This window comes from Cheilinus undulatus, linkage group 11 (genome assembly GCF_018320785.1).
Source record: "Cheilinus undulatus linkage group 11, ASM1832078v1, whole genome shotgun sequence".
NCBI lineage: Eukaryota > Metazoa > Chordata > Actinopteri > Labriformes > Labridae > Cheilinus > Cheilinus undulatus.
Window position 1 is genome coordinate 40,185,892 of NC_054875.1, and position 26,883 is coordinate 40,212,774.

At 42.0% G+C, this 26,883-nt stretch overlaps 1 protein-coding gene across 1 annotated transcript in view; it reads left to right on the forward strand.

Moving 5' to 3' along the window:
• Positions 1–26,883, forward strand: part of itga5 (integrin, alpha 5 (fibronectin receptor, alpha polypeptide)) — a 67,536-nt gene that overhangs the window by 17,802 nt on the left and 22,851 nt on the right. The window contains exons 3-19 of the mRNA XM_041798942.1: positions 9,885–9,985; positions 10,491–10,614; positions 10,823–10,884; positions 12,323–12,368; positions 12,465–12,590; positions 12,688–12,732; positions 12,977–13,020; positions 13,238–13,294; positions 13,871–13,923; positions 14,096–14,304; positions 17,721–17,912; positions 18,001–18,046; positions 18,488–18,601; positions 19,839–19,894; positions 20,286–20,443; positions 22,281–22,418; positions 26,018–26,085. Coding sequence (XP_041654876.1) covers positions 9,885–9,985; positions 10,491–10,614; positions 10,823–10,884; positions 12,323–12,368; positions 12,465–12,590; positions 12,688–12,732; positions 12,977–13,020; positions 13,238–13,294; positions 13,871–13,923; positions 14,096–14,304; positions 17,721–17,912; positions 18,001–18,046; positions 18,488–18,601; positions 19,839–19,894; positions 20,286–20,443; positions 22,281–22,418; positions 26,018–26,085 — 1,639 coding nt within the window. The remainder of the gene's footprint in view (positions 1–9,884; positions 9,986–10,490; positions 10,615–10,822; positions 10,885–12,322; positions 12,369–12,464; positions 12,591–12,687; positions 12,733–12,976; positions 13,021–13,237; positions 13,295–13,870; positions 13,924–14,095; positions 14,305–17,720; positions 17,913–18,000; positions 18,047–18,487; positions 18,602–19,838; positions 19,895–20,285; positions 20,444–22,280; positions 22,419–26,017; positions 26,086–26,883) is intronic.

Genomic DNA, 26,883 nt, shown 5'->3' on the forward strand with positions numbered 1-26,883 from the left:
GTATCCTCTCCTCATGGGCTGAAGAGGATAATGGGGTGCTGAGGAAGGTTTTCTGATGGATATTCCTCCCTTCCTTTGGGTCATGTTTGTGTTGTCTTGCTCCAGGAGCTTTTGGGAGATAAGCAACCGATAAACAAATAAGTCAAACAAAGACCTGCTGTTTGTATGACAGGTGAAGTAGACATCAGCAGACGTGACTAAAAGACTCCAGTCGAGTCAGAAATAGGTGAAGTGGTTTGAAAGAACAAAAGAGAGTGTGTTAGATTGTTTAATGAATGGATTCATGTTTCGGTGTGTTGACAGAGAAGCCCTCAGCCTGTTTGGTGTAATGGAGCTGAGTGAGGAAAAAGGGCAAACAAAGCAGAAAGACTGTGTCGTTACTTGCTTTAAGAATAAAACATTCAAAAAGTATGAATTAGATGTATAAGGTGACACTTCCTGCTCCACTCTCAGCTTCTTTCCCTGAGAAATCAAAGCGAAGCATTGTGCCCCAACTCAAATTTACGCTCCATAATGCACAATAAGGAGAAATATTCCACTGAGTGTTTCACAAGCCTGCTTTAACAACATTCTTTATTGGACACCGCTGCTTGGTACCCTATTTTTGCTCCCTTTTTCTTGCAACATAAAATGTTTTGCACATCCAGGGGTGCTGGCTGACGGCCACAGATGGTGATGTCATGTGCATGCAGAAAGGCCTTGCCGTGAATGTTGGTCCCCTGGGTTGTCAGAGAACGTCCTTCATGTATTTTAAAGGGCTTTGAAGGAGCTGATTCGAGTGCCAGAGGTGGTTCTGACATCTGGATCGTGGCAGAATCAGTGTACAATGGAAGGGAGCGTGGACATCTGCATGCAAATGCGTCCATGCCAAACAGCTGCTACATGGCTGACATTTACTGCTGTGATTCATTTACTGTAGCTGTAGCTCTTTTCCTTTCCAATCCTGATAGTAAATGCCAGAGTGATAAAAAGTACATGCAGTGATGTTACAGGCTGTTCTGACTCCCAAGATGTTAACTACAGCGGCCCAGGCACTACTTCAGTGTGTCAAACATATCCCCTTAGATACCACTATAGCTCCATTTCTTTGATATCTATTATTATTTGATATCTGTTTAAAGATTGTTCCATCCATTATGTAAGCTTCATAACCTTTCTGAGTTATGTAACTATTGTATAGAACTCTATTTATAGAGCAGAGCACCTTTTAAAAACAATGGTTTACAACATGCTGTCACATTCAGGCAAAAGCAAAAGAACCAAGTTAACAACAATTAAAAAAACAAGAGTGCAAGAAGAACAAAGGACCCCAAAAAAGAACCAAACAATGCAAGAACCTAAACTACAAAAAGAACCAAACAATACAGGAACCCAAAAACATGGTTAGATGAATTAAGGCAATATGAAGTTGCAGCAAAATTGTAATCAAGTAACCTTGGGTTTCAGTCATAGTAGACAATCTGCTCTGTGGCTAAGCAAACTTGCCCTCCAATGTCAATTTTTTCTACACCAGTGTAAGTGCTCCATACTACGGTCCAGCATGGTACACTTCCTTGGTGCTGGCATGGATAGAAGAGGTAGCTTCAGTGTAGTCTGATTGCTTATGCACCCGCACAAGTACAGATATGCAACATGAATGTGGTGTATAATTGATGCAACCTTAACTCCAGTGAATAATTTTAAAGTGTGGCAGAGTGTTAGAGAATGTATCTGACCAAAAGGCCCCAACTAGGCCACCTACTGAATAAAGGTACTTGCATGTTGTCTATTGGGGCTTCTCCACTATAACGTTTGGCTGTGCTGATTTACTTTTCCATCACTAGTTTGGCCACGCTGGACCAGAATGGTCCTGCTCTGGAGCGGGGCCAAAGTGCCTGCCCCGCCTTCAAGCACACCACGTTGACATCACATTGGTTTGCCATCACTCGGGGATACCTTCCAGACACGTTTAAGTAGCAACTGCTGCAGCTCTAGACTCAACCTCAAATGGGTATCTCAGTTTGGCTGTGGTTAAAAAGCAGATCCCCTGCTCTGCTGTGCCTCCATGCAGAGACAAACCAAGTAGAACCAAGCTGTTCAATGCAATAGAAGAGCCCCATGTGTACTTCTCAATGTGCTGACTCTGTTAGACATCATGTCTTGTAAACTGTGTGTCGTATTACAGTGGGAAGATATACGTTATCTGTGCTCAGGCCCAGTTAGACTTGGAGGAATATGATTGGCTGGCAGGGCACTTAGGGGGCGGGGACAATCATGCTCCATGTTATGGGGCATCTGGTCCTAATGTGAGCGCCTTCTAAGTTATTTTTTGTTGATGAACCTATGATTTTACTCCTATACCTCACAAAGTTTAAGCTTTTGTGAATAAGTTTGGTATTAAACAGTCTACATAATCATCAGTATTAATTATAAACTGTATCTCATTCCATATGCTGGCTAATGAGTATTTTTTTTTCCAATTCACCGTAATTGTTTTATGTTTAGTATGCATACAAGCGGTACCTAATCAGTTTCCTCTGTTGGGGTCAATAAAGTTAGAACTCAGTTGATTTGGAATATTGTTATTGGCTCTAAAATGGCACTCTTGCAGGTTTAGAAAAAAACAGATTAATTTTGCATGTTTTAATTCATAAAAAGCCCAAATTTTGTCAGAGGAAAATCCCAAGTGTCATGGCACTTACTGTCCACTTTATTAGGTATACCTTTTTCCCTGCTTGTTAATGCAATAACTGATCAGCCAATCACGTACAAGCAACCAATGTGGAAAATGTGGGCATGGTCAAGACAGTGTGCTGAAGTTTAAATGGAGCATCAGAAAGGGAAAGAAAGGTGATTCAAGGTGCTTTGAATGTGCAAAATGTGTGATTTCACAGCAGAAATTGGGCAAAATCAGACCAGGTTAATCTTCTTTTGTCCAGTTTTGATGAGCTTGTGCAAATTATAGCCTTAGTTTTCTGTTCTTAGCTGACAGGAGAAGCACCTGCTGTGGTCTTCTGCTGCTGTGGCCCATCTTCTTCAAGGTTTGATGCATTGTGCATTCAGTGATGCTCTTCTGCATACCTGGATTGTTACAAGATGTTATTTGAGTTATTGTTATATTTCAGTTAGCTAGTCTGGTCATCCTTCTAGGAGCTCTGCCATCAACAAGGCATTTTGGTCCAGAGATCTGCAGCTCACTAGATATTTTCTGTTTTTCTGACTATTCTCTGTAAACTCTAGAGATGGTTGTTTATAAAAATCCCAGTAGATGCTGCACAATAGCATATTACTCAATGTTGATTGGTTTCTAAACAAGTATTGACATTGTTTGATTTGTACTAGTAGCATTTCAAAGTTCAACATTCCTTTATCGTTACAAACCGAGTATGTACCAGCTGTTGCTTGAGTCATGCTTAGATCATCATATTTTGAAGCTAAGGGTCAAAGCTGCTGTATTTCATGAGTTGGGAATGAAAACCCGCTTTCCTGTCAGGATCCTTTCTTCTATATCATAATTTATCCTCCCTTAGATTATTGCTTTCTGGTATATTCCTTTTACATAGTGGTGTCATAGGTCTCCCTGTCTCTTGGTGTGCTTGAGCTCTGACCCGTGGGCCACAGACCCTCTTAATTAGCCTAACTAATTGGGTCAAAGTGACTCAAGGCCCCCCTCCCATCCACTTCCTCTTCCATTGAGATAAGAGCCTTTCAATGGATCTGAGAGGGGACTGAGGGCAGTAGGGAGGGTGTCGGAGGGGCACATACAGGATGGGAGGAAGGGAGGCTGGGTGAGAAAGCCAGAGGGAGGAAAGAGGGAGAAACCAGAGCTCTGTCCCTCTGCTCTGTCCCCTTCTGCCCCCCTGCTCTCGGTACTCCCACAGGACCGGCTGATGTGATGAGTGAATTTGGCCATTTGTCTTCCAACCCGAGTGACACACATACACACACAGAGCCTCACTAATGGCTGTCCTCTCACACACAGTTCAAAGGCAAACTGAGTCTGCGAATGCTGCGCTCCTCTGCCGGTCCCAGGAGAGGACTAGCCGGGCACCGTGTCACATCAGTGCAAGCCGTCCCAGGAGGGTTCAGCCTCTCTGTGGTCCGCCTCTGGGTTACCCGGCTATCTCTCTTCTGGATCTTGTCTTTTTTCATTGAGAACATTTCACGTGACTCCAGCTGGCTGGCTTCACTCGTCTCGCAGACAACAAACAGAACTTTTCATCGGCCATTACAGTGACACAGAACAGAACTAATGCTAGAACGAATGCTAACATGTGAGAACCTCTCCAAGGCTCCATGGTCAGCTACGTTGATGTATTTCCTCTGTTTAACATGCTCACAAAAATATGATCAGTCAATAAGTTCTGATTTATGTGACGCCAAATCCCAGCTAAAGTTATCTCAGGACACTAAGAGGAGGCCCAGACCTCGCTGTTTGATAAATTACACAGTAACCAGGGAGCGTTTAACTGCAGTGACGAGGAAAAACTTCCTTTTAAAAGGCAGAAACTTCAAGCAGAAGAGAATTCCTAGATGAACAGATGTCTGCAGCTGGATACACAGATAAAGTAGCATAAAAGGAGAAATAAATAGAGGCGAACATATCAGATCACGACTGCAAAAATGATGAAAGGAAAGTGACTAATAGTGCTGATTTTTACTGTTTGAGTCAAGTAGGCTGATGGCAGCAAGCAGTCCACAAAAAACGAGCCACAGGACACAAGAAAAGACAGAACGCTCATGAATGGTGCTGTTCTGGTAATGACAACGACAGGCTGTACAGTTACATAACACCATAAAAGGCAGCAGTTATTTCTGTATTAAGTAGTACTTGAAAGGTTTACAAAAATGCCTTCAGAAAGGACTTCAAAGTTGCAAAAGTGCCACTGTTTCACTTTGCAGAAGTATTTTTATTTTCAAAAAAGGAAAGTTTGTGGTAAATAAGTTATTGTGAAAGTGGTACTGTTAGCATTATTCTCTGCATTTTCCTTGATAACCAAGCAAGCAGACTCATAACAACATTAATGTTTCATATCATAATCACTATCGCAAACCGCAACATTATCTAGAATGATTACAATTGCACAGTATTGCCAAATCGTGCAGCACTACCCATGAGAGAAATTTTAGTGTAGCCCATTTCACACATTCACTTTACCCCTAAAAATTCTCCAGATGTGCATGTGTGAATGCAAACAGTTAAGCTTCCCTCCTCATCTTTTTCTGGATTTTTCCAATCCCCTCATAAAAAACTCAAGGGTTGGTAGTTGCAAGCAAAGTTGTGATTTGGAAGTCATTGGCAATTTCTCAAACCAAGGCGATAAACAGTCCACGTGAACTTTTAAAGAGGCAGGGTACACCCTGGACTGGTCGCCAGTCAATTGGAGCTACCATGCCAGTATATGCAATGAAAATCTTGTCCTGTCTTGGCAGACAGACTGGCCACACTACAAGTGTAAACCTGACCGCACCACTGTCTCCACCACTGTGTGCCAGTTCGCAGGTTTGGGAGGCAGGCCAAAGAGTGTCAATCACTGCTACATCAGAAGTGCTCATGGGATGCTTGTGGTGTTATACTCTGAAAAGAAGAAAACAACAGACAAAAAAAACACTTAAAATTACGGACTTGTCCCGATGCATCAACAGGAGGACAATTTCCTTACATCTATCTTTAAGATAGCACTTGAAGTATGACCACGATATCATGTCAAGAAAGCCCGTTAACCTTCTCACTACATAAAGTTTTGCTGTATTTACACATAAATCGCCAGAGGGGGAAAAAGTAGGGGCTTGTATAGTGTCACTCTGATAAAAGTTGATACAAAGATGAGGAAAAAGTGCTCCCCTGTGGGTAGATGTCAGGATGCACATCACTGACATCAGCTTAGGGTGTCAAAATAGACGACAATGCAAGAAAAACTCTGATATTCTTCTTGAATAATGGTCATTGGGGTGTCTTCATGCTTGGATGATTATGTAACACCCAACCCTATGCTCATATTAAGGCCTGACGTTTGACAGTGTGCTGCAGCATCGCAGCTGGGCCAAAATCTGGCTACATTTAACCTGTCAGGATAGACATTTTTATTAGTGCAAGGTGTAATTGGATGCATTTGCAGAATCAACCATTTACTGTCTATATATGGATGTATGACCCTGCTCCTTTCATGGTACAAAAGTGAAGCCAATGTACCCCAGGACAAACACAGACATATTGTGCTGTTGATGCAATTTTGAGAACGGTCTAGCTGCAGACTGCCACACTGAGATCAGACATTTGTGTAGTCTGAGCCGCAAGTTGTGCCACTTCCCTCTTCTTACGTTGTTTAATGGCGGCTATCAAATGGAATTTAGATATATTTAAGCCAAAGTCTGGTGGCAGTACCTCATTAAAACAGGGCACCAGTGAATCTAATGTAAAATAAAGTTGAGTGATTAAAGTAGCTTAAAAACTTTAATAAAAAAAATTAAAACTTTCTTGATATTCAAAATGATTCCCCTATCCCTGGTGAAGTTTTAGCAAGAACTCAGAGTCCTGATGCATAAACACATTCAAAAACTTTACCACAATGAGCCGATGGCACAGGTAACTTATATTGCACAAGGCAGCTCTCTCTACTCGTCTTCAAAACAGTCTGGGTGCAGATTGTGAGACGCCACCACTGTTAGGACGGAAATACAATCAAAAAATTTCAAAATGGCCTGAGTTTGAAGCCGGCCTGTGGCCCTTTACTGCATGTCTCTCCCCACTCTGTTCCTAAGTCATCCACTGTCCTTCCTCTATCTAATAAAGGCATGAAAAGGCCTGGAAAATAAATCTTTAAAAAAAAATCTGATTACACTTAAACGTATCATGTTTATCACAAACTCGAAGCTTTCTACACTAACCTGACCTGCAAATACTGATTACTTATCATTTAATTTAGATAACTAAACAACTTGCCTACAGATAAAAAGCCTGTCCTAAATGAAAGCACATCAGCCCTTCTATCATAGCTAAAGCTAGCCAGTGTTTGCTTAACTACTTCTAATAAAGTAAATAGGTCATACTGGCAAAGTGTCACAGAGGTCGTCTGCAGCTAGACCCCTCTCCAAATTACATCAACAGCAGAATATGTCTGTGTTAGCCCTAAGGTACTTTGGCTTCACTTTTGTACCATGAAAGGAGACGAGGTGATATGTCCATATTAATATACAGTAAATAGTAGCACATAGCGCTCCTTCCATTCTCCTGCCATTGTGGATGTGTAAGATGGCAACTCTGCAAAACTTCAGAGGCAGATTGTGCTTAAATTGTCCAGAATTTGCACAGTGAAAGAGGCTTAACATGCATTTGCAGTTCATGAATGCATAAAGACGGAGAGAGAGAGGATCATAGTAATACTGTAAGGATTACATGAGGACTTTTCTGCTGCTACTTGCCTCAGTAACGCGACTCAAATTAACACAGTCCCAACTCGGCTCTTACCTCTGGTGGCTTTACATGGGTCTTATCCAAACAAAGACCCCCGAGTTATGAAAATACTTAAGAGGCGTATGCTTAGAGGAAAACTACCATGCAGCTAAGGCAGATTAGTTAAAGCAACAAGGCCATAAAGAGCCGTTTGAAGTGGTGGTCATGTTATTGCCGGTATGGCTAAAGCACCTCTTTTCACACATAGACTTCTGACCACTAAATACGCTGGTGGAAGGTCTCACTGCTGTCAGACCATTATAAATAACTGAAGCAGGAAAGCCCTGTGATGGAGATTAGGCAGAAATACAGTTGAGTTATTAAAACTTTAATCTCTCTGCTTACTGTCTTGGGTGAAAGGAAGCTGGAGAGAAAACTCCGTAAAGACGTGGAGGCTTGGGCGAGATAGAGGGAGAAAAATGAATGGTGAGACGGAGATATTGTTGAATATGAAAACAGAAAAAGGGGAGACAGAAGTGTGGGCCTAAACAGAGATGACTGTGAGGTTGCTATGAGGAAACTGGGCCAGAGAGTGTGTATGTTTTCATTGGACTCTGGCCCCCTTCGCTGCAAAAAAAGACCCAGAGCAGCTCCAGGCTGCCTAGTTGACTAGGGAGTAAAAGACCAGGGGAGGACAGGCCTGCCCTCTTCAGATCCACTCACTATAATATAAAGAGACTCTACCTTCCTCTTGTGTAACATACATAAGGTGGAAATAGAGCCTAAGGGCTGTGAAGATTAGTACAGATTCCTTTCCTCACATTTGTTTTGCCTGCTCCTGACCTCGCATTGGCACTTTCCTTCCAGATAGCATCTCAAACTCTGATTTGACACCCCTACGGTGTCCTAGATAGTCGATACTAGTGATGGACTTCCCTGCCAAATCAATTAGTTTGCACTTCAGTCTCCACAGCAGCACAGATGCTACATCTGTCTTTCTATAAAGTTGTGTTTAAAACCTGACTCCCCGGGCCATCTGTCATGTCACCTGCTGCTGTCAAGAGTGTCGAAGTGGGAGATCAGCGTCGGGGACCAGGTGGTCGAATAGAGCCGAGGGGTCAGAGAGGTTAAGATAAGTTAGCCCAGTCCAAACCCAACAAGAACCACTTTGTCCTGATTGGAGATAATCTTTACACCATTTTGTTCTTACTAATACAGATTATTGATATCATGTTATTTAAACCTGTCGCCATCTCTTTTATTTGTTTTATGTTCTTTCATTGTTATTTCATTTGTTGCTTTTTGAGTTTACTTTGGTGCTCTTTAAGTTAATATTACCTTTATGATGTGATAATAAGTTCTTTCAGTATTGCTGTTTATCATTTATCCTCTGATATATTTTCTTTCTGCATCTCCCTCTTTTCAGTTACTGCATATCTCCGGTCTTTTGGCATCTCTTCTCTGTTTACACCCCCCTCCTGTCTCATTCTTCTTTTCCCTCTTCTCTCTTTCTGCATCATCTTTTTTCTCTTTGTTGCATCCCCGTCTTTCTGCATCCCCCTCTTCTCCTTTTCTGCATCTTCCTCTTCTCTTTTCTGAGTTGCTCTTCTTTCTGCATCTCCTTTTTCTTTCTGCATCATCCTCTTTTCTTTTTGCCACATCTCTTCTTTCTGCATCTCCCTTTTCTTTTCTGCATATCTCTTCTTTTTGCATCTCCTTCTTCTTTCTGTATCTTCCTCTTCTTTTTTCCACATCTCTTCTTTCTGCATCTCCTTTTCCTTTCTGTATCTTTCCCTTCTATTTATTCTGTATCTCCCTTTTCTAATTTTCCTTTAATTTTCCTTTCTCTTCTCGCTACCTGTACCCCCATTTCTCTCATACTACATCGGCCTCCTCTATCTTACTTAGCGCATTTCCCTCTTTTCTCCTTCTGCATCCCCCTCTTCTCTCTCTCTGTCGCCCTTTTCTCTTAGTTGCTTCTTCCTTATACTTCTGCATCTCAATTTTCTTTCCACATCTTCCTGTTCTCCTTTTCTGTATCTTCCTTTTCTAATTTTCCTTTAGTTTTACTTTCTCTTCTTCCTACTTGTACCCCCTCTTCTCTGATATGGCACCCCCATCCTCTATCTTTCTGTGACACCTTCTTTTCTCCACCTGCATCTCCTTTTTTTTCTCTTTCTGCATCTACCTCTTCCACATTTCTGTCACCCTTTTTTTGTTGCATCTGGAAAGAATTCCTGTATGCTGGAATATAATGTCCAGCTGTGAGTATGTATATTGAATGGTTTCTCACAATACAGTTTAAAGCAGGTATAATTTCAATCAATTTGACAAAATACCTATTGAAATTCTCCTTTTTAAAGCCAGCCGAGTATGTTGGAAAAATTGGAAATCTGTGTGCTAAAATCCTATTATGAACCCATAATTATGACATGTATTGTATTATGAATTGTAACGTCCCTAATTTAGCATAAACAGTTTTTATTTAGTGTCTGTTTTTGTGTTTTTCCAGGGGATCGCACCGTCATGCTCAATGAGACAGAACACCAGATCGACTTCAAATCCCACCAATGGTTCGGTGCCACTGTTCGATCCCACGGTGACACAATACTGGTAAGGAAACACTCTCATGTGTGCTTTGGGGGTGAAATAACAGGACTGGTGTTTCTTCTTCTCTGGTGCTCTCCTCTGTTATGACTGAGGCTTTGACAGAAACCTGCTCTGACCACATGGTGGTCAGAAACTTGTGACTTTGAGTTGGTGTCTCATGCTGACGTCATCGAAAACATGCCAGAAATTTGTCTCCCAGATTACTGTCCATTAAGTTGTTGTCACTCAGGTACAATTTTCACCTCCTGTCTTGACCCACTGTAAAGAAACATTCCGACATCCCTCTTAGACATCAAAGTTGAGTCTCCTCTTGTTTGGTCTGATGGCTCAGGTTGTGACCTGGGTTGAGTTACAGGGTTACCCTGCTCCAGATGTACCACTGACCTCGGCCCAGGTCTCCTCCTGAGTTCACTGGGGTGTTGTTGCAACTGGAAAAACATCTCCTACCTAGCTGCTCACCCCATTCATCAACACATCTCCTCCCCTCCCCCCCCCTCTTCTTCCCCAGGCTTGCGCCCCTCTCTACTCTTGGAGGACTGAGAAGGACGTCCCCCGCTCTGACGCTACAGGAACGTGCTACCTCTCAGCTCAGAATTTCACCAAGTTTGTGGAGTACGCTCCCTGCCGAACAGGTAATTGTCACACCTTGTATTTCCATCTCACAGTGATAAAACCTTGGCCAGACTTGCGTCACAAACAATGCTTGTGTTACTATGACCTTTCTCCTCTATGTTGGAGCTGGAATATTCTGTGATTGGTACTGAATATATGGTGTGATTTTATACCCCATTATTATATTAGATGATTTAACATGCACAACCAATTTAATTTGTTTTTCAGAGATCAGTGATGCGGTGGGACAGGGCTACTGTCAGGGAGGATTCAGCGCTGACTTCACAACGGTAAAAACTGTTTTCTGTTGGTGAACCAACAATAGTTTCTGGGATTTTTTCCTAACATTGATCACCATCAGGGACTATGATGACCTTGTACTCAAATACATGTCCTTTAATGTGGAGTTGTGCACGTTCATTCTGTAGAGCATTTATGAGCTCAGTCACTGATGTTGGACGAGGAGGCCTGGCTTGCAATTCATTCCAGTTCACCTTGAAGATGCTTGACGGGGTTAAGGTCAGAGCTCTGTGCAGGCTAGACAAGTTCTTCCACACTGAACTCATCAAACCATGTCTTTATAGTCCTCGCTTTGTGCACTGGGTTACAGTCATGTTGGAGTAGAAATGGGCCTTCCCCAAACTGTTGCTACAAAGTTGGAAGCATAGTGTTGTCCAAAATTACCTGGTATGCTGAAGCATTAAGATTGACCTGACCTAGGATAAGGGGCCTAGACCAAAGCCTGAAAGACAGCCTCATACCATTGTTCCTTCTCCACCAAACTTCGCAGTTGGCACTATGCAGTCAGGAAGGCCAAACCCAGACTTGCCCATTAGACTGCCAAACAGAAAAACGTGATTTGTCAATCCACAGAACATGTTTCCACTGCTCCACAGCCTGGTGCCTGTGTGCTCTACACCACTCCATCAGTTTGGCATCAGATTTGGTGATGTGAGGCTTACATGCAGCTGCATGGCCATGGAAACCCATTCTATGAAGCTCCCGTTGCAGTTTTTGTGCTAACATTAATGCCATTGGAAGTTCTGAACCCTTCATTGGTGAAATCAGCAGAGCGTTGATGACTGTTATGCACCATTTGCCTTCCCAATATTTGACCTCACTTTGTTATTTTACTTGGTCTTCTGCTTTGTAACAGAGTTGCTGTTGTTCCTAAACGCTTCCACTTTCTTATAAAATCACTAACAGTTGACTGTAGAATATCCAACAGGGATGAAATTTCACAACCTGTACCTTTAAGTACCATGCTTGAAGTCTATGAGCTCTTCAGAACGACCCATTTTACATCACAGATGTAAAGGGTCTCATTGATACACCTTAATTCAATGATTAACAAGTGTGGTTAAATACTTTGGTTTCCAATTTTAGCTTTTAGCTCTGTAATTAATACAGCCACATTGCCGTCATATTGGCTATTCCCCTAACAATAAATATCCTTAATCAAACCAAAACTGCTGAGTTGTATTGTAGGGCTAACTTGATAATTTCCACTTTTACCTGATTCCCTCAAATTTAAACTCCTGAAGCTTCAACAAGAAAGTGCTTGGCATTTAAAGTATTTCCTCCTTCAAGCACAGTCTGAACATACAGACAGTTTAAGCAGGCTGTTCTCAAGTCTCTCTGGTATGCAACTGTCTCTTAGATAACGGTCTTTTTCTTTGTCATTATCACATTGATTTCATTTTTTTTTTTTTTTTTTTTTTTTCCCAGGATGGCAAGGTGGTTTTGGGAGGACCAGGCAGCTACTACTGGCAAGGTATGCCCACGTTTCAATCCACTACAAAATATTCTGTAAAAAAGGCCTAAAAACATCCTGCTGAGTTGACTTTGATTTCTCTTTGGTGCGCCTTAGGCCAGATCATCTCTGCAGCAAAGGAGGACATTATCAAAGCCTACTATCCAGGTTTTTTCATGCAGTCTGTGGAGAACCAGATCCAGACTAAACAGGTCCAGGCTAGATATGACGACAGCTACCAAGGTAAGAGAAATCAGTTTTATAACCACTACAAGTTTATGTATATCATCATTTTCCTGCTCTAAAAAGCTAAAGTTGATTTCTCTACTCCCACCCCCAGGCTACTCTGTTGCTGTTGGGGAGTTCAGCGGTGATCAGACTGAGGGTAAGACAGTAAAATCAAGCATGTGCCCACATGGCCAATAGCAACAGCCATTTATAACCTTTAAGAGGCAGTCACATAGTAGTACTACAGCTTTAGTGTGCATAAATCCATGTCAGGTTCAATATTTAACCTGATTATTGAGCTGGAAATGTCGTCACTAATGGAATTCTTTGTCCTCCTGCTGAGTTTGACCTGGATATTCCCCCCCCTAAATCTTTATTTCATCCTTCTGTGCACCTTGCAGATTATGTTGCCGGCATTCCAAAAGGAGTTAAGCTTTACGGTTTGGTAAGAAAGCTTAATCATGACTCTCTTTTTGGCTCTCATTTTTGTGCTTTTAGAATCTGGGGTTTAGATTTGGGGCTGACGCAGAAACAGAAAAGAGAAAATAGTCTTAGTGTTATTGTCACAGTGGGATTTATTTTTGCAGCAAATTCTTTGCCAGAGTCTGTGCTTATACTAGAGCATATAAAGACGTTGACCATATGTGGCTGCTGTGTTGCAGGTGTCCATTCTGAACGGTACAGATCTGAAGACTTTGATTAACTTCACAGGCGAGCAGGTGAGTCTGAGTGGCCTTATCTCCACCTTCACAGAGAGCTCCTTAATGCTCCACTTCCTCGCTCCTTTTTCATTAATTTGTTAAGTCAGAGTGAGGCAAAAATAATTTCCTTTACAGCGTTCTCTGAACTAGATTGTGCTTTCTTTCATAGTTTGCTGTAAGGCCCAATTATTGGGGGGAAAGAGTGGCCGCAATTTGAGCAAATGGTTCTGGGAATAGAAAGCACTGAGCTCATTTGAGCAGTGATGAAGGATTCAGCTGAATAAATATCAAGTGAACTTTTGCTTATGCTCTGCAGTTCATGCTGTTTCCTCAAAGTTTGTGCTTTTTAGTTTAAAGATCATGGCAGAATATTTAGAAAATTAAACCGACCTGGAAGAGAAACAGCCACAAACTGAGCTGAACCTGTAAAAGCCATCAGGCTTTCATGTTTCCTTTAATACTCCCTTTTTCTTGCAATGCAGAGAGCAAGTTTGAAGTTTGGAGCCCCATGACTGCTGAGCCTGATTTCAGAATAAACCAAATCATGCTGCTTTTTATGGATTTTGACGCTGAGATTTGCTCTTTTCTTTATAGATGGGATCATATTTTGGCTATGCAGTGGCAACAACAGACATCAACAGTGATGGGTGAGTAGCAGCCTCTCTCTTGCTGGGTTTTTCCCACTCTTTATTTCCTTTTCTCTATTCACAGATAAATAGTTGGCAGAATCACAACTGGATGCCACCAGCTACCCATAAGAGGCGTCGATGTGTCTTGAGTTTAAATGGTTTGGTGTGATTTCCTCTTTATTGTCTCCAGGATGGATGATCTGCTGGTGGGAGCTCCCATGTTCATGGTGCGAGGCTCTGATGCCCGTCTGGAAGAGATGGGCCGGGTCTATGTTTACCTACAGCAAAACTCCCTGAACTTGACGCTCAGCCTACCTCATCTGACGGGCACCCATATGTTTGGGAGATTTGGCAGCACCATTGCACCATTGGGAGATCTGAACCAAGATGGTTATAATGGTAAGAACAGGAAATGTAGTATGGGACAAATTAAGAATTTAAGGATTAAGGATGTTCCAAGGCACCTTTTTCCCCTATTTGGCTAAACATGCATTTAAATTGTGTTAAACGTATTAGTCTAAAGTGAAGAAAATAATCAGAAAACAGTCAAATTCCTCCCAGGGCCACTTTGTTAGTGGGTATATGTTATAAACCCTGTATGCAGAGTAAAGCGGGGCTAAAGTTAGCAGCTAGCTTCATTCAGCCCTCATATATTGTGCTTTGAATAGTTATAGGTGAGTTTGACCCTCATCATACAACATACAACTTAATTTATATTTCTTGTTAAAAACATCTGTAATACAGCGCTGTTCCTTCCACATGCTAACCGCTAAGCTTTTCATGTTAACGTCCAGGGAAGTGCCAGGAGGAGCTCTTACAGGAAAGCAGTGACTGAAGCTACAGAGGTTAGCTGTTTTAAAAGATCATTAGACTGGGATTTCAGGCCAGTGCTTTTAAAAAACTATAGGTCATAACTTCAGCTGACTCATAAATCATGTGCTGGCTTATTTGAAAAGCAGATGTAGCCATTTAACTGGCTAACCGTTAGAAAGGATCATCCCAATTTTGTCTGTACAGCTTACATGTGAATTGAATTTAAAGGTTGTATGTATTTTGTTTGAAGTACATAAAAAATGCCAAAAAGACAAGGAAGCAATTTCTTAAATCTGAAGGTAATACACCAAATTTACATTAGTTTTCCAGTTCCATTCAACAGCTACAGTATTAATGAATATGGTTACTTGGGTGAATCAATCAGTTTTTTTCAATGAAAGTGCCATGGCACCCCTGAGTGCCTTCTGACATTGTAAGGGGTGACTTTAAATTCAACCAAAAATTTATCTGAATATGCGCATCATTAGCTACCTCAGTGTTAATCAAATTTGTCTCATAATCTATTTTTTTCCAGTAGGCAGCATCAGGGTCAGTGAATACATAGGCTTTCGCCGGTCCAGCAAGTGTGCCAAAATATGTCAAATTGTTGGAAGGTTTACATGACCAACTGTGAAAAGGTTACAAACATACATAAACATATATATAGCATATAATCATATATTCCGCTGAAGTCAGAAATGTTAGACTTTTTTCAATACATTCTGACTGGGGTAACATGAGGTTTTTCACATTTTTAGAGAGTGATCTGACAGGAAAATGATTGAGAAATGCTGGGCTAGAGAACAGTTTGGGTTAACAGTCTACAAAATTACATGTAAGACTAGTCATGAGGCTGACATGGGCAATGATGGCTGGTTGATTCAGCTCTATAGTGCAAACTATTGCCTGTGTTGCCTTAAAGTTAAATGTCTTTGTATTTAGCCATAACCCTGTTTTTCTCCAAAAGGGTTAAAGGGATACTTTAACATTTTGGCAAATTCGCCCATTGCCATAATCCCTATAGTTTTACTAATAGGTTCTTTACCTTTAGTTGTTGGTTCAAGCTATTTTTAGATCGGCGGTGCTGAGTTAGGAGCTGCTCTGCCAACGCAATGGAGTGACATAGTGCAGCAGCCATGTCTGGAGTGTAGTTCCGGCTTTGCATTTACCTTTAAAACATCTCCGTCTCGTAATGTTCCATGATTATTTTATAGCGTTGTGAATGTGCAGGTCACAACTTGTCCACAAGAGCATTTTGGAGTTGTTGGATCGTGTATTTGATGAGTTTGATGAGGGAAAGCTGGGATACTATAAGACTCCATTGCGTTGGCAGAGCAGCTCCTATCTCAGCACCGCCGATCTAAAAATGGCTTGCACCAACAACTAAAGGTAACAAACCTTTTAGTAAGACTAAAGGGATTATGGTAATGGGCGAATTTGCCAAAATGTTGAAGTATCTCTTTTAGTCCAAGTGGCATGGTGATAAAAAGGGCAAGTGTTGAATTTGAGTGCAAAAGCCCAGCTATTGGATACCCAAGTTTAACCATAGCCTAGTTTGATTGCAAGTTTTAACTTAGGATGCAGTTTACACAAAAATGGAAGATGTTGCATCAGCCTAGATAGACAATGTCAGTGTAGGCGTCAGTTATCTTACACCTACCTCCTAGAACTTGTAAATTCCCCTCTGAAATATGGCTGTCTCCGTGATGTTTTGAAACATGGGATATAACTGTGAGGATGACGAGGACCTAAGTATTTTACCGGCTGTTTGGTGTTGGCAGTACATCCTCTGTGATAGATTACATCCCTCAGAAATGTTTGATGTCTTTCTTGGGACTCATGCTTTTGTTTTCCAGGAGTGGAGATAATTTCCGCCTATGAAGTGCTGTTAAACTATCACATGTTAAAGACAAATTCACCACTCCATGTCACTCTAGGTATTAAACACTGGCTGTAGGTTTAGGGTGAAGGCTTTAGTTACCACCTAATCACAATGATTTGATGTATTTTCTGTACAATTATGTTGCTGTTTGTTGATTTATGGCAGTTGGGAGGAGTTTTTTCTATTCACAGACAATTCAGTACAATAGGGAGCGCTGTAACTAACACAAACACATGAAAATGCCACATCTGTGAAAATCCAAATCTTGGTTAGAATGGGTACTGGACTTGATTGAGGTTGGCCAGTTGTCCCTTTTGACTAAGATTTGGAAAACCATGACCCGGATGAATGAAAACCCACACAGACACCTGTGAGAATGATTATGGGTAGTTTCTATTGCAGGGTTTAATCTAGATTTAACATCATAACTTAACAGAACTTTAGCATAGATGGCACAACTTGCAACACCTCATACACCTTATTCAAAAAGCCAATTTTTACTGCAGAAATTCAAATGGAATTTCATCTGAATAACTCATTTCTTGATGGGTATACACTGTGAAGTGGTCGAATTCTTGTATAAATTAAGCATTTTTCTTTTTTTTTTTTCAGGACAAAAGTTATTTATACTTATGGGCTAGGTTTATTTAACAGGAAATTCAGGCGCTTTTTCATTAGAAGCCTCTAGAGCTCCAGCTTTTTGCCTTTACTGCATTCTTAGGTCAACCATAAGTTGCTCAAGGCAGCATTTCCAGAAGGGTGACCACCGCTGAAAGTCTTCAAAAGTCTGCTACAGGAGACAATAGGTGATGTCACAGAGCCTACGTCCATGCTTATATATAGTCAGTGGTTCAGACTGTGGCGTTTTCATGAATTTTCACTGTCCCATCATTAATACCTGTAGTTTAAATTGTGCCTGAAGACTTAATACCAGCTGAAAATTGTAACATTTTTAGCCTCAGCTGTTTATTTATAAGCAAACATCAATATTTAGCCCCAAGCAATGCTGAGTCAAAGTATAGCCCCCCTAAGACAATGGTGGCTATAAAAACTATTGCCATTTCTGTTCTGCATCCCCCAGTGCAATGGTATCAAAGGTCTGATATTTATCTTTTGGCAGATGTGGCTATCAGCGCCCCATTTGGAGGGGAGGATCGGCAGGGACTGGTCTACATCTTTAACGGATACTCCGGAGGTCTCAGGGAAAAGCCGTCTCAGGTGATAGCTGGCCAGTGGGCTGCTGGGACGATTCCTGCTAGCTTTGGATTCTCTCTTAGAGGTGATAAGGACCTGGACATGAATGGATACCCAGGTGAGCAAGACTGCAAGGTTGAAATGACCATCATTGGCTTTTAGAATGATTTGGCATGATTTCTAAATCTGTGTCTTTATTTCTGCAGATCTCATCGTTGGTGCTTTTGGTGTCAATAAGGCGGTCCTTTACAGGTACATTCATACAGTATTATGCACTCTTTTCAAAGAGTGATGTCTGTTTGGTGACATTCTTCTTTATAAAATTTCATGTCTGCACTAAAATTGAAGTTTAAGCTTGCAGACTGCTAGCTTAGATTCTGTTAACTTTTTCCCTTGGTTTGTTCAGACTGGAGGGTAAATATGCAAGTCTGATCATTGATTATAAGCAGATTTTTTTTACCCTTTGGACTGTGATAGCCAGCTGTTTCCCTCCGTTTCTGTATTTCATTCTCGGCTAAGCAAAAAAACTCCTTAACAGATATTTACTGGCAGGGTGAAGTCCCCCTTCAACAACTTTTGGCAACCGAATAAACAGATTTTCCAAAATGTCAACCCGTTTCTCTACGGTAATAAAAGTAGAAATCTGATCTCCAATAATTGAGTCTTCTTCTACACTCTTTCTGTGCCCCACAGATCGAGGCCAATAGTAAACACCAGTGCCTCTCTGACAGTCTACCCCACCATGATCAACCCTGAGGAGAAGAACTGCATGGTGTCAAGTGGAAACAACAGCATTCCTGTTTCCTGGTGAGTGCTCATCTTGTCCAGTAGCAACACTGGGCTTCCTGAGACTAAGGCTTCAGTTCTGCTCTGTTGGTATTTATTTGACCTTTCCGCAGAAAGATGGGCTTCCCCATTTCCCCTCACATGCATAAACAATCCAATCCTGCAGGAAGCTCCGATAAGAAATATCCTCTCTATCATCGGTCACGGTATTAATAACGCACCAGTGCTGCTCTTATCTGACCTATTTTCAAAATGTCTCCACATCATGCTGTTTCTGTAGCTCAGCGGAGGAATAACACGGTGAATAGCTGCATTGTTACCTCCTCCAAATGTGCGTAGTGTTCAGTTCCAGAAAAGGGGAGAGGAAACAGACGGTTGCTCGCTGCTCGACATGGTTGACACTGCACTCATGTGTCTGCTCCCCCCCCAGATCCTGATCCATAAAGGAAACTCTTGTATACACATGTGTCTTGATTATACTACGTTGCCTGGCGATGAGGAGTTTTTGGTGGGGGTGAAAAGGAGAGCACAAGGGATAATGGGAGGGAGAGGAGGGGCTTTTTTTGCTGTTGCTTTGAATGAGATATTGTTTAGCGGTGGAGCACAGCTGGGAAACATCAGGACACGTAGACTCCTGCGAGCGTGCGCACAAACTCATGCAGGCACAAACGCACATATAAAGTTATTACAACTCCACAGAAGAAGTCCTTCAAGCCTATCTGTCTCATTTTTCACCTCTCTTCCCTTTCCTGTGTTTTTTTTCCTCTCACTTCTTCCAGTTTCTCCTCTCTTGTGTGGGTTTACTTGTAAAGGACTGGGGTTTTTAGGGGTTGCAGACGATTGGACAGCAGCAGCGTGTTGTGCAGCTGATGTCATGGGAGAGAGCTGCAAGCTTATATAGACTGGTCAGCACTGAAACCTGAGTCGTTGCCCAATTTCACCCTTCTTAACTCTGCTATGCCTTTATTTTTAGGGGGGCTGAGGGTGGGAAATAGAGACGCAGTGATTTATCAGCAGTCAGATGCCAGGATGCCTCTGAAAACATGGCATTTCTTTCATATCAATCATTGTTTTCCTATTACGCCTCATGCCTTGTGAGCATTTGGACCATGTAAGGACACAAGAAAAGTAAACCATGCGAGAGAATTTGGAGGAAAAGAGAGGGCATTTAAGGTGTCTTCTGTTCACTTGAACTGAATCTGTGCCGTAAATGAACACACGCCCCTTATCCTGTCCTTGTCCTTTCTGTCCAAAACAGCGTCAACCTGAGTTTCTGCATATCTGCAGATGGGAAGCACCTTCCAGACATTCTAGGTGAGCCAACTTTCCACATCTGTGCTTTATTACAAGTATGGAAACTGTCAAAAAGCCACCAGTGGTAATGTTTAAATCCATAATAGTCTCTAGGTTAAAGTGTTTTGGCAGGTGATGAAGCTTTTTGGACTTTGTTGTGACAGAGAAAGGACTGCAGCGTGCCAAACATCCTCTCTGATCCTACTTTAAATGATGACACCGCTTCACTATCAACCCCTACTTATTATCTTTAATTAATCCAAATGTTCCTCGTGCCATTAACTTTACGCCACATTGCCTGCATTGTGCGAGCGTCTGAGAATTTATAGAGGTCGTTTTTAAACCTGTCATTAGGTGAGTCAGGAACATTCATCATGCCGTGAATGCTCATTTGTGCGTGCGTTTTTTCCAGATTTCCAGGTGGAGGTGCAGCTTGATAACCAGAAGCACAAGCAGAAAGGTGCAGTGAAGAGGGCTTTGTTTTTGGACTCTCAGCAGCCGCTGATGCAGAGGAGTGTGACGGTGCGGCGTGGACAGCGTATATGTAACCACACCAAGATCTACCTTAGAGTAAGCAATCCTTCTTATGACCAAAAGATCATGCTGCACATTTTAAATCCTGTCATATAGGTCATGTGATCATCCGACTGTAAAACCTCCAATGAAAGACCGTCTCATTTTTTTTTTTTTTTTTTTTTTAAACATTTATTTTTGGCCTTTTTGCCTTTATTTGATAGGACAGTGGATAGAGCTGGAAACAGGGGAGAGAGCGGGGAGAGACATGCAGGAAATAGTGCCACGGGCCGGATTCGAACCCGGGTCGCCTGCGTATATGGCATGCGCCTTAACCACTCGACTACCGGCGCGCCAGACCGTCTCATTTTTTGACTTTTAGTCTCTTTTACCAGCCTGGTGTTGCCTCATGTTTTCACAAATCAAGGCAGATCTCAATTAGAGGCTTCCTAAGGTTTACATTTTTCAACCCAGAACTAAATTTAGAACCAGGTTCCAACTGTCAATTAACATAAAGTTCCTCAAAAGGTTCCTAGTTTCTTGAGAAGGTTCCTACAATCAAAAAGCACAGAGCACCTCAAAACGTTCCAGGATCCAGGACAAAGTTTACACAATGAAAAGCATAGAGATCCTCAAAAGGTTCCAGGCTCCAGGAGAAAGTCCCCATGGTAGAAAATATTCCCAGTTACTGTTAAAAGTTCAAACGTCCTATTTTGTTGGGAAAGTTCCTACGGTCAAAAAGCACAGAATTCTTCAGAGGGTTCCTGGTTTCTGGAGAAAATTCCTGTAGACGAGAGCACAGAATTCCTCAAAAGGTTCCTAGCTCCTTGGGAACATTTATATGGTTGAAAAGCACATAGTTCCCCAATAAGGTCCTAGTTTCTGGGAAAGGTTTCAGTGGTTGAAAGCACAGGGTTCACTTGAAACATTCCTGGTTCCAGTGGAATTTCTATGGGGAGAAAGCACATACTTCCTTTAATGGTTACTGAAAAGAATTCCTACAGTCTAAGAGCACAGAGTTCCTCAAAAGGTTCCTAGTTCCTGCAGTCAAAAAGCACTAGGGTTTCTGGTTTCCGGGAAAAGTTCCAACTGTAGAAAGCACAGTTTCTGGAAAAGTTCCTGCTTCCTTAAAGAAAGTTACTATGGTCAGAGTTCCTCAAAGTTCCTATCGTTAAAAAGTAAAGGGTTCCTTCAGAGATTCTTGGTTCCTAGGGAAAGCTCCAACAAGTAAAAAAGCACACCATTCCTCAAAATGTTCCTAGTTCCTGGGCAAAGCTCTTAAAGTCAAAAGCACAGAGGTTACTCAAAAGTTCCCTGATGTCTGGGGAAAGTTCCCATAGAAAAAGAAAAACAGTTTTGGAAAGTTACCAGGTTCCAGGGAAGAGTTTCTATAGCTAAAGAAAACAGCGTTACTTTGAAAGGTTACAAGTTCCTACAGTCAAAAGCACAGAATTCCTCAAAAGGTTCCTGGTTCCATGGAAAAAGTTCCTTAATCATTTTATAAACAGACCTTTCGTCTTGTTTATATTAAGTGATAAGTACGTTTCATTTTGTTTATTGCAATCCTAATTTTGCACACATTATAATATTTGTTTAGGAGCAAGTAAGCAATTCTATAGTCTTTTTCATCATTGCTGTTCATGAGTTTTGCTTTAAAATAAAAGTCCATCTTGAATTGACCCACGTGCCACATAAAGACAGGATTATTTCACAGACTGAAATAAATAAAAGGTTTGGCTTTAAGTTGAAGTTTTACTGTATTTTCTAATGAAATTAAAACTCAAAAGCAGTATCTGTACTCAATATTAAAGAATTGTTTCTATGTCATTCTTGGAGCATACTCTCTTTTGATTGCATCCAAAAGAAACTCTGTTATGTGTTTTCCTTACTGCAGGAGGAGAAGGAATTCAGGGATAAACTTTCCTCCATTTACGTGGCCTTGAACTTCAGCTTGGATGAAACAGCAGCAGCAGACAAACACGGCCTGCGGCCCATCCTCAACTATCAGACCACCAACGTGATTGAACAGAAGGTACTTTTACCTGCACTTTACTGTCCAAATCTTCTCTCCAGCACAGTAAACTCACACAGCCACAGAGCCTCCAACATCCATGGGGAAAGAGTGCACCCTTAATTTGCACGTTTTTCTTTGATGGCTTACTCTCACTTTCACTGGACTGATGATAAGAAAATCGGCATTACTCCCTCCTGCATCACCAGCCAACTTCTCTCTGTTGCTCTCTTGTCCTCGATGAAAGACTGAAGCTGTTTTTTTTTATTGTAACTTCTGAACTACTCTGCTGGGAGAAAGTCCAGGATGTCTGGAAAGCTGTTGTCAAAATGATAATGTGAGGCATATGCACAGTAGAGTGTGTTCCTTTCCCAGCAGGCTTTGCTCTCAGTCTGTTTGCCTGCATAACAATACGCAGGTGCCTTTTTTCAAGAGATGCAGACACAGAAAGTTGGTAGATATTACATGGCGGGGTACAGCCCATCTGGTAGAAATCTCTCGGCACTTTGCCACTTTTACTTCAGGCAGTGAGTCGATTTGCCTCGACATGTGGCATCTTCTCAGCTGTGGCATAGCACGCACCATATGTGAATGCAGCATCAGGAGTATTTGGAGAATCAGCCATCAGCGTAATATTATCCCCTCCTTTTTTACTCCCTATCCTGGTGTGTTTCTATCTTTTTCTCGGTTGGATCAGGACTCAACCCTGTCATTGATGCCTTTCCTAGATATCAAAGCTGCCAGGCCTCCAAAAGATGTGCTCTATTGCTGAGCTGAAACCTTGAGACAAGTCTGAGCTCAAATATTGACGTTAAACCTGAAAGAAGCCCTTTTTCGCCAAGTCTGATCTGTGTATAAGAGTGAGTAAAAAAGGAGTGGGAGCCTGCCAACATATTTCATTAATCTTGACTGTATGAATGAAATAGTGCATAAACAGTACTATAATACCACAGCTTTGGCCTTGATCAGACACATGATGCCTTATTGATTTCCACATATGCTTTGAGAATGTGTGGCAGGCCTCGTAACATTTCATAGTCTCTGCCAAACTCTTATGCTCCTCAAGCTGGAGCCAGAATCAGAGAAAGACTTTCTCAAAAGGTGCCTAGTTCATGGGGAAAGTTCCTATAGTCTGGAGTACAGAGTTTCTCAAAAAGTTCTTTGTTCCTGGGTAAAGTTCCTGTCTTCCAAAGTGCACAGTTTCTCAAAAGGTTTTTTAATTGCTAGGGAAGGTTTCTGTATTCAAAAAATACAGAGTTTCTCAAAAGGTTCCTAGATCTGAGGGAAAGTTCTTGTATTTGAATGACAAGAGCTTCTCAAAAGATTCCTATTTCCCTAGAACATTTCCTATTTGAAAGTTAAGTGTTTTTCAGAAAGGTTCTTAGTTCCTGGGGAAAGTTCCTGTATTCCAAACTGCAGAGTTTCTCAAAAGGTTTCTAGTTCCTGGGGAAAGTACCTGCATTCAGAAGTACAGAGTTTCTCAAGAAGTTCTTAGTTCCTGAGGAAAATTCCATAGCCAGAAGTACAGGGTTTCTCAAAAGCTTCCTACTTCTTGGGGAAAGTTCCATGTTCCAATGTGGAGAGTTTCTCAAAAAGGTTCCTGGTTTCTGTGAAAAGTTCCTGGGGAGAGCTCCTGTTTTTAAAGAAACAGAGTTTCATAAAGGGTTCCTATAGTCAAAGGTATACAATTTCCCCTAAGGTTCCTACTTCCTTGGGAAAGTTCCTATAGTCTGGAGTACAGAGTTTCTCAAAAATTTCTTAGTTCCTAGGTAAGGTTGTTTTAAAGCAAACTGAGTTTCTCAGAAGGTTCCTGGTTCTGAGGGAAAGTTCCTATGTACAATGGTCAGAGTTTCTGAAAAGATTCCTGTATTCTAAAGTGCAGGTTTTCTGAAAAGATTCCTCTTTCCCAGAGAAAAGTTCCTGTATTTGAAAGTGCAGAATTTCTCTAAAGGTTATAACTTCCTGAGGAAAGTTCCTGTATTTGAAGGAACAGTGTCTTTAAAGGTTCCTGCTTCCCAGGGAAGTCCCTATATTTGGAAGTACAGTTTCTCACAAGGTTCCTGCTTCCTCGGAAAAGGTCCTACAGTCGAAAATACAGTTCTTTAAAAGGTTCCCACTTCCTTAGGAAAGTGCCCACAGTCCCAAAGCACACCCAAGTCTGATTTTTGTATAAGAGCGAGTAAAAACAGAGTAAGAGCCTGCCAGCATATTCCATGAATCTTGCTTTCGACTGTGTGAATGAAATAGTGCATAAACAGTACTATAATACCACAGCTTTGGCCTTGATCAGACATATGATGCCCTATTGATCTCCACATATGCTTTGAGAATGTGTGGCAGGCCTCGTAACACTTCATAGTCTCTGCCAAACTCTTATGCTCCTCAAGCTGGAGCCAGAATCAGAGATGGATGAGTCTTTTCTCCTCTTTAACATATCCCACATGTTTCCATAAGGAGTTTTGGCACAATGAAGAGTCGATTAATTGTCCTCGTTCTCAGAATGGCGTCTGTTTGTGCTGTTGTCAGCTTTTCAGAGCCTTAAAATGAATGAAATTGCACATCAATGCTTGCATTGTTCTCAAAATAAAACCATCTGAGCACATGAGTGTGAATTTGATTAATGGGCTGTGCTCTTTTTGCTAAGCTAGCGTTTTTGTTTGCTCTCATTATATCACATGCAGAGAGGTCTGTGTTGTTGTCTTGCACAGATGCACAGATCCAAGTTAGCATGTTGCTTACCATGGTGTCCATAATTAGAGCCCCATGTATGGTGTAATGACAAGTGTGGGCTTGACTCTCTCTAATCTCCCCGTTCTTTTCTATTTATTATTATCCTCATCGTCAGGAGCATCATCGCACTGTCAGAGTCGCAGCGGGATGCAATTTAGGGATCCGCTGGGTTTTCCCTGCCACACGCTCGGCGGTTATCCACTTATCCCACTTCTTTGTTGTCTTTGCCTCCACTCTAATCACAAAACCCTCACTCCTGCCTCTCAGGTCAACATACAGATCCTATGTCTCAGTATGTTCCTTTAGGCTGCATGCCCCTCCCTCTCCATATGATCATATACCGCTGTGGTTGGCAGGGTGGCGTAGCGTGTGGTGAAAGTGCGGTCTGCCACATAGTGTTGTGATGTGGGACTCTGGTGAGAGCTGTGGAGCGTGTAGCTTTGTGCTCAGCTCCACAGGAGTTTCTCCTCCGGCACGCTCTCTTGTGCTGGACTCCTCCGCCGTTCATCATTTCCTCCCCTTATGCCGTAAACAGAAAGCATCTGTGCGTGTTTTCCGGGGACAGCTGGTTCAAGGGAGTGCGTCTGTGCCTGTTATGACCTCACTGAGTCTGTCATCGTCCCTCTGAGGCACAGCATTGTTTTTAACTGTCTGATAGGACACGATGATGTCTTGTAGTTAAAGGGGATTACAGTGCAGGTGTGTGATGGTGGTGGTTGACAGGAAAAGGTGGAATGTATTAGTCATGCCACATGTCGCATCTTGCTGCACTTGTCTCCTTAGAAACAAAGATCTGATTTATCTTCTGTGGCTAATTCTCTTCCCATGCATGGTTCATTATCTTCTGCAACCTCTAATAAAGTTTTATCACTCCTTTGTGCATCTTTCAGACTCAGATTCTGCTGGACTGTGGAGAAGACAACATCTGTGTCCCTGACTTGAAGCTGGCAGTGCACGGGTGAGTCTGTTCATTTCCGTATATTTCTCTAAAAACCCTGCAGCATGAGAAATTCAGGAAATATATCTGAATGAGACCAGTGAGCAGGGTCATGGCCGCTGAACTCTTCACCTTCACAATGGGAATGGGGCCTTGGGTTGGAGTGCTAAAGTGTAAATACAGCTGTTTTTGTTGTTCCATTGCTCTGTTTGGCTTAGCATACCAGAGAGGGGTTGTTAATAGCCTCAGTGTTACAGTTTAGCAGGGGTACACCATCTTCAAACAACAGGAAGCAGCTCTGCTCTACAGGTGCCACGACAAACAAGCGAGGGGTAGAAGACATGCAACATGAAAGGGGTAGGCTTGGACGGAGTCCCAGCCTCCAGTGCGTCTGCAGCCGTCAGGAGCTCGCCACACTTTGATTCAAGAAATCTGCTAGCATTTTTCTCAAAAATAACAGCCTCCCTGATACTCCCTTCTCTGCTCTGTCATTTTGATCTCACATTCCTATATTTATCTACCATCTGCCTCCATCTTTTTTCAATGTATGGCTGATCCATAGCATATGGAACAACCTGCTGTGGGTGTGCGTTAGCACTGCGCTATGTTCAAGTGCAACTTCATAAGTTCTGCCAGAGTGGTTGTCATTATTAGTGGACTAGTGCTGAGTCTCTCTTTCTTTGTTGCCTAATAGTAGTTTAACAGATTGTTTGAATGACTTAGCAGCAGTGCCGAGATCGAAAAGTGGCATCTGGCTTGCCCCTGAGGGGGCAGCAACATATGCCACAAATTCAATAGCTAGCAGCAGTTCAGTAGCAT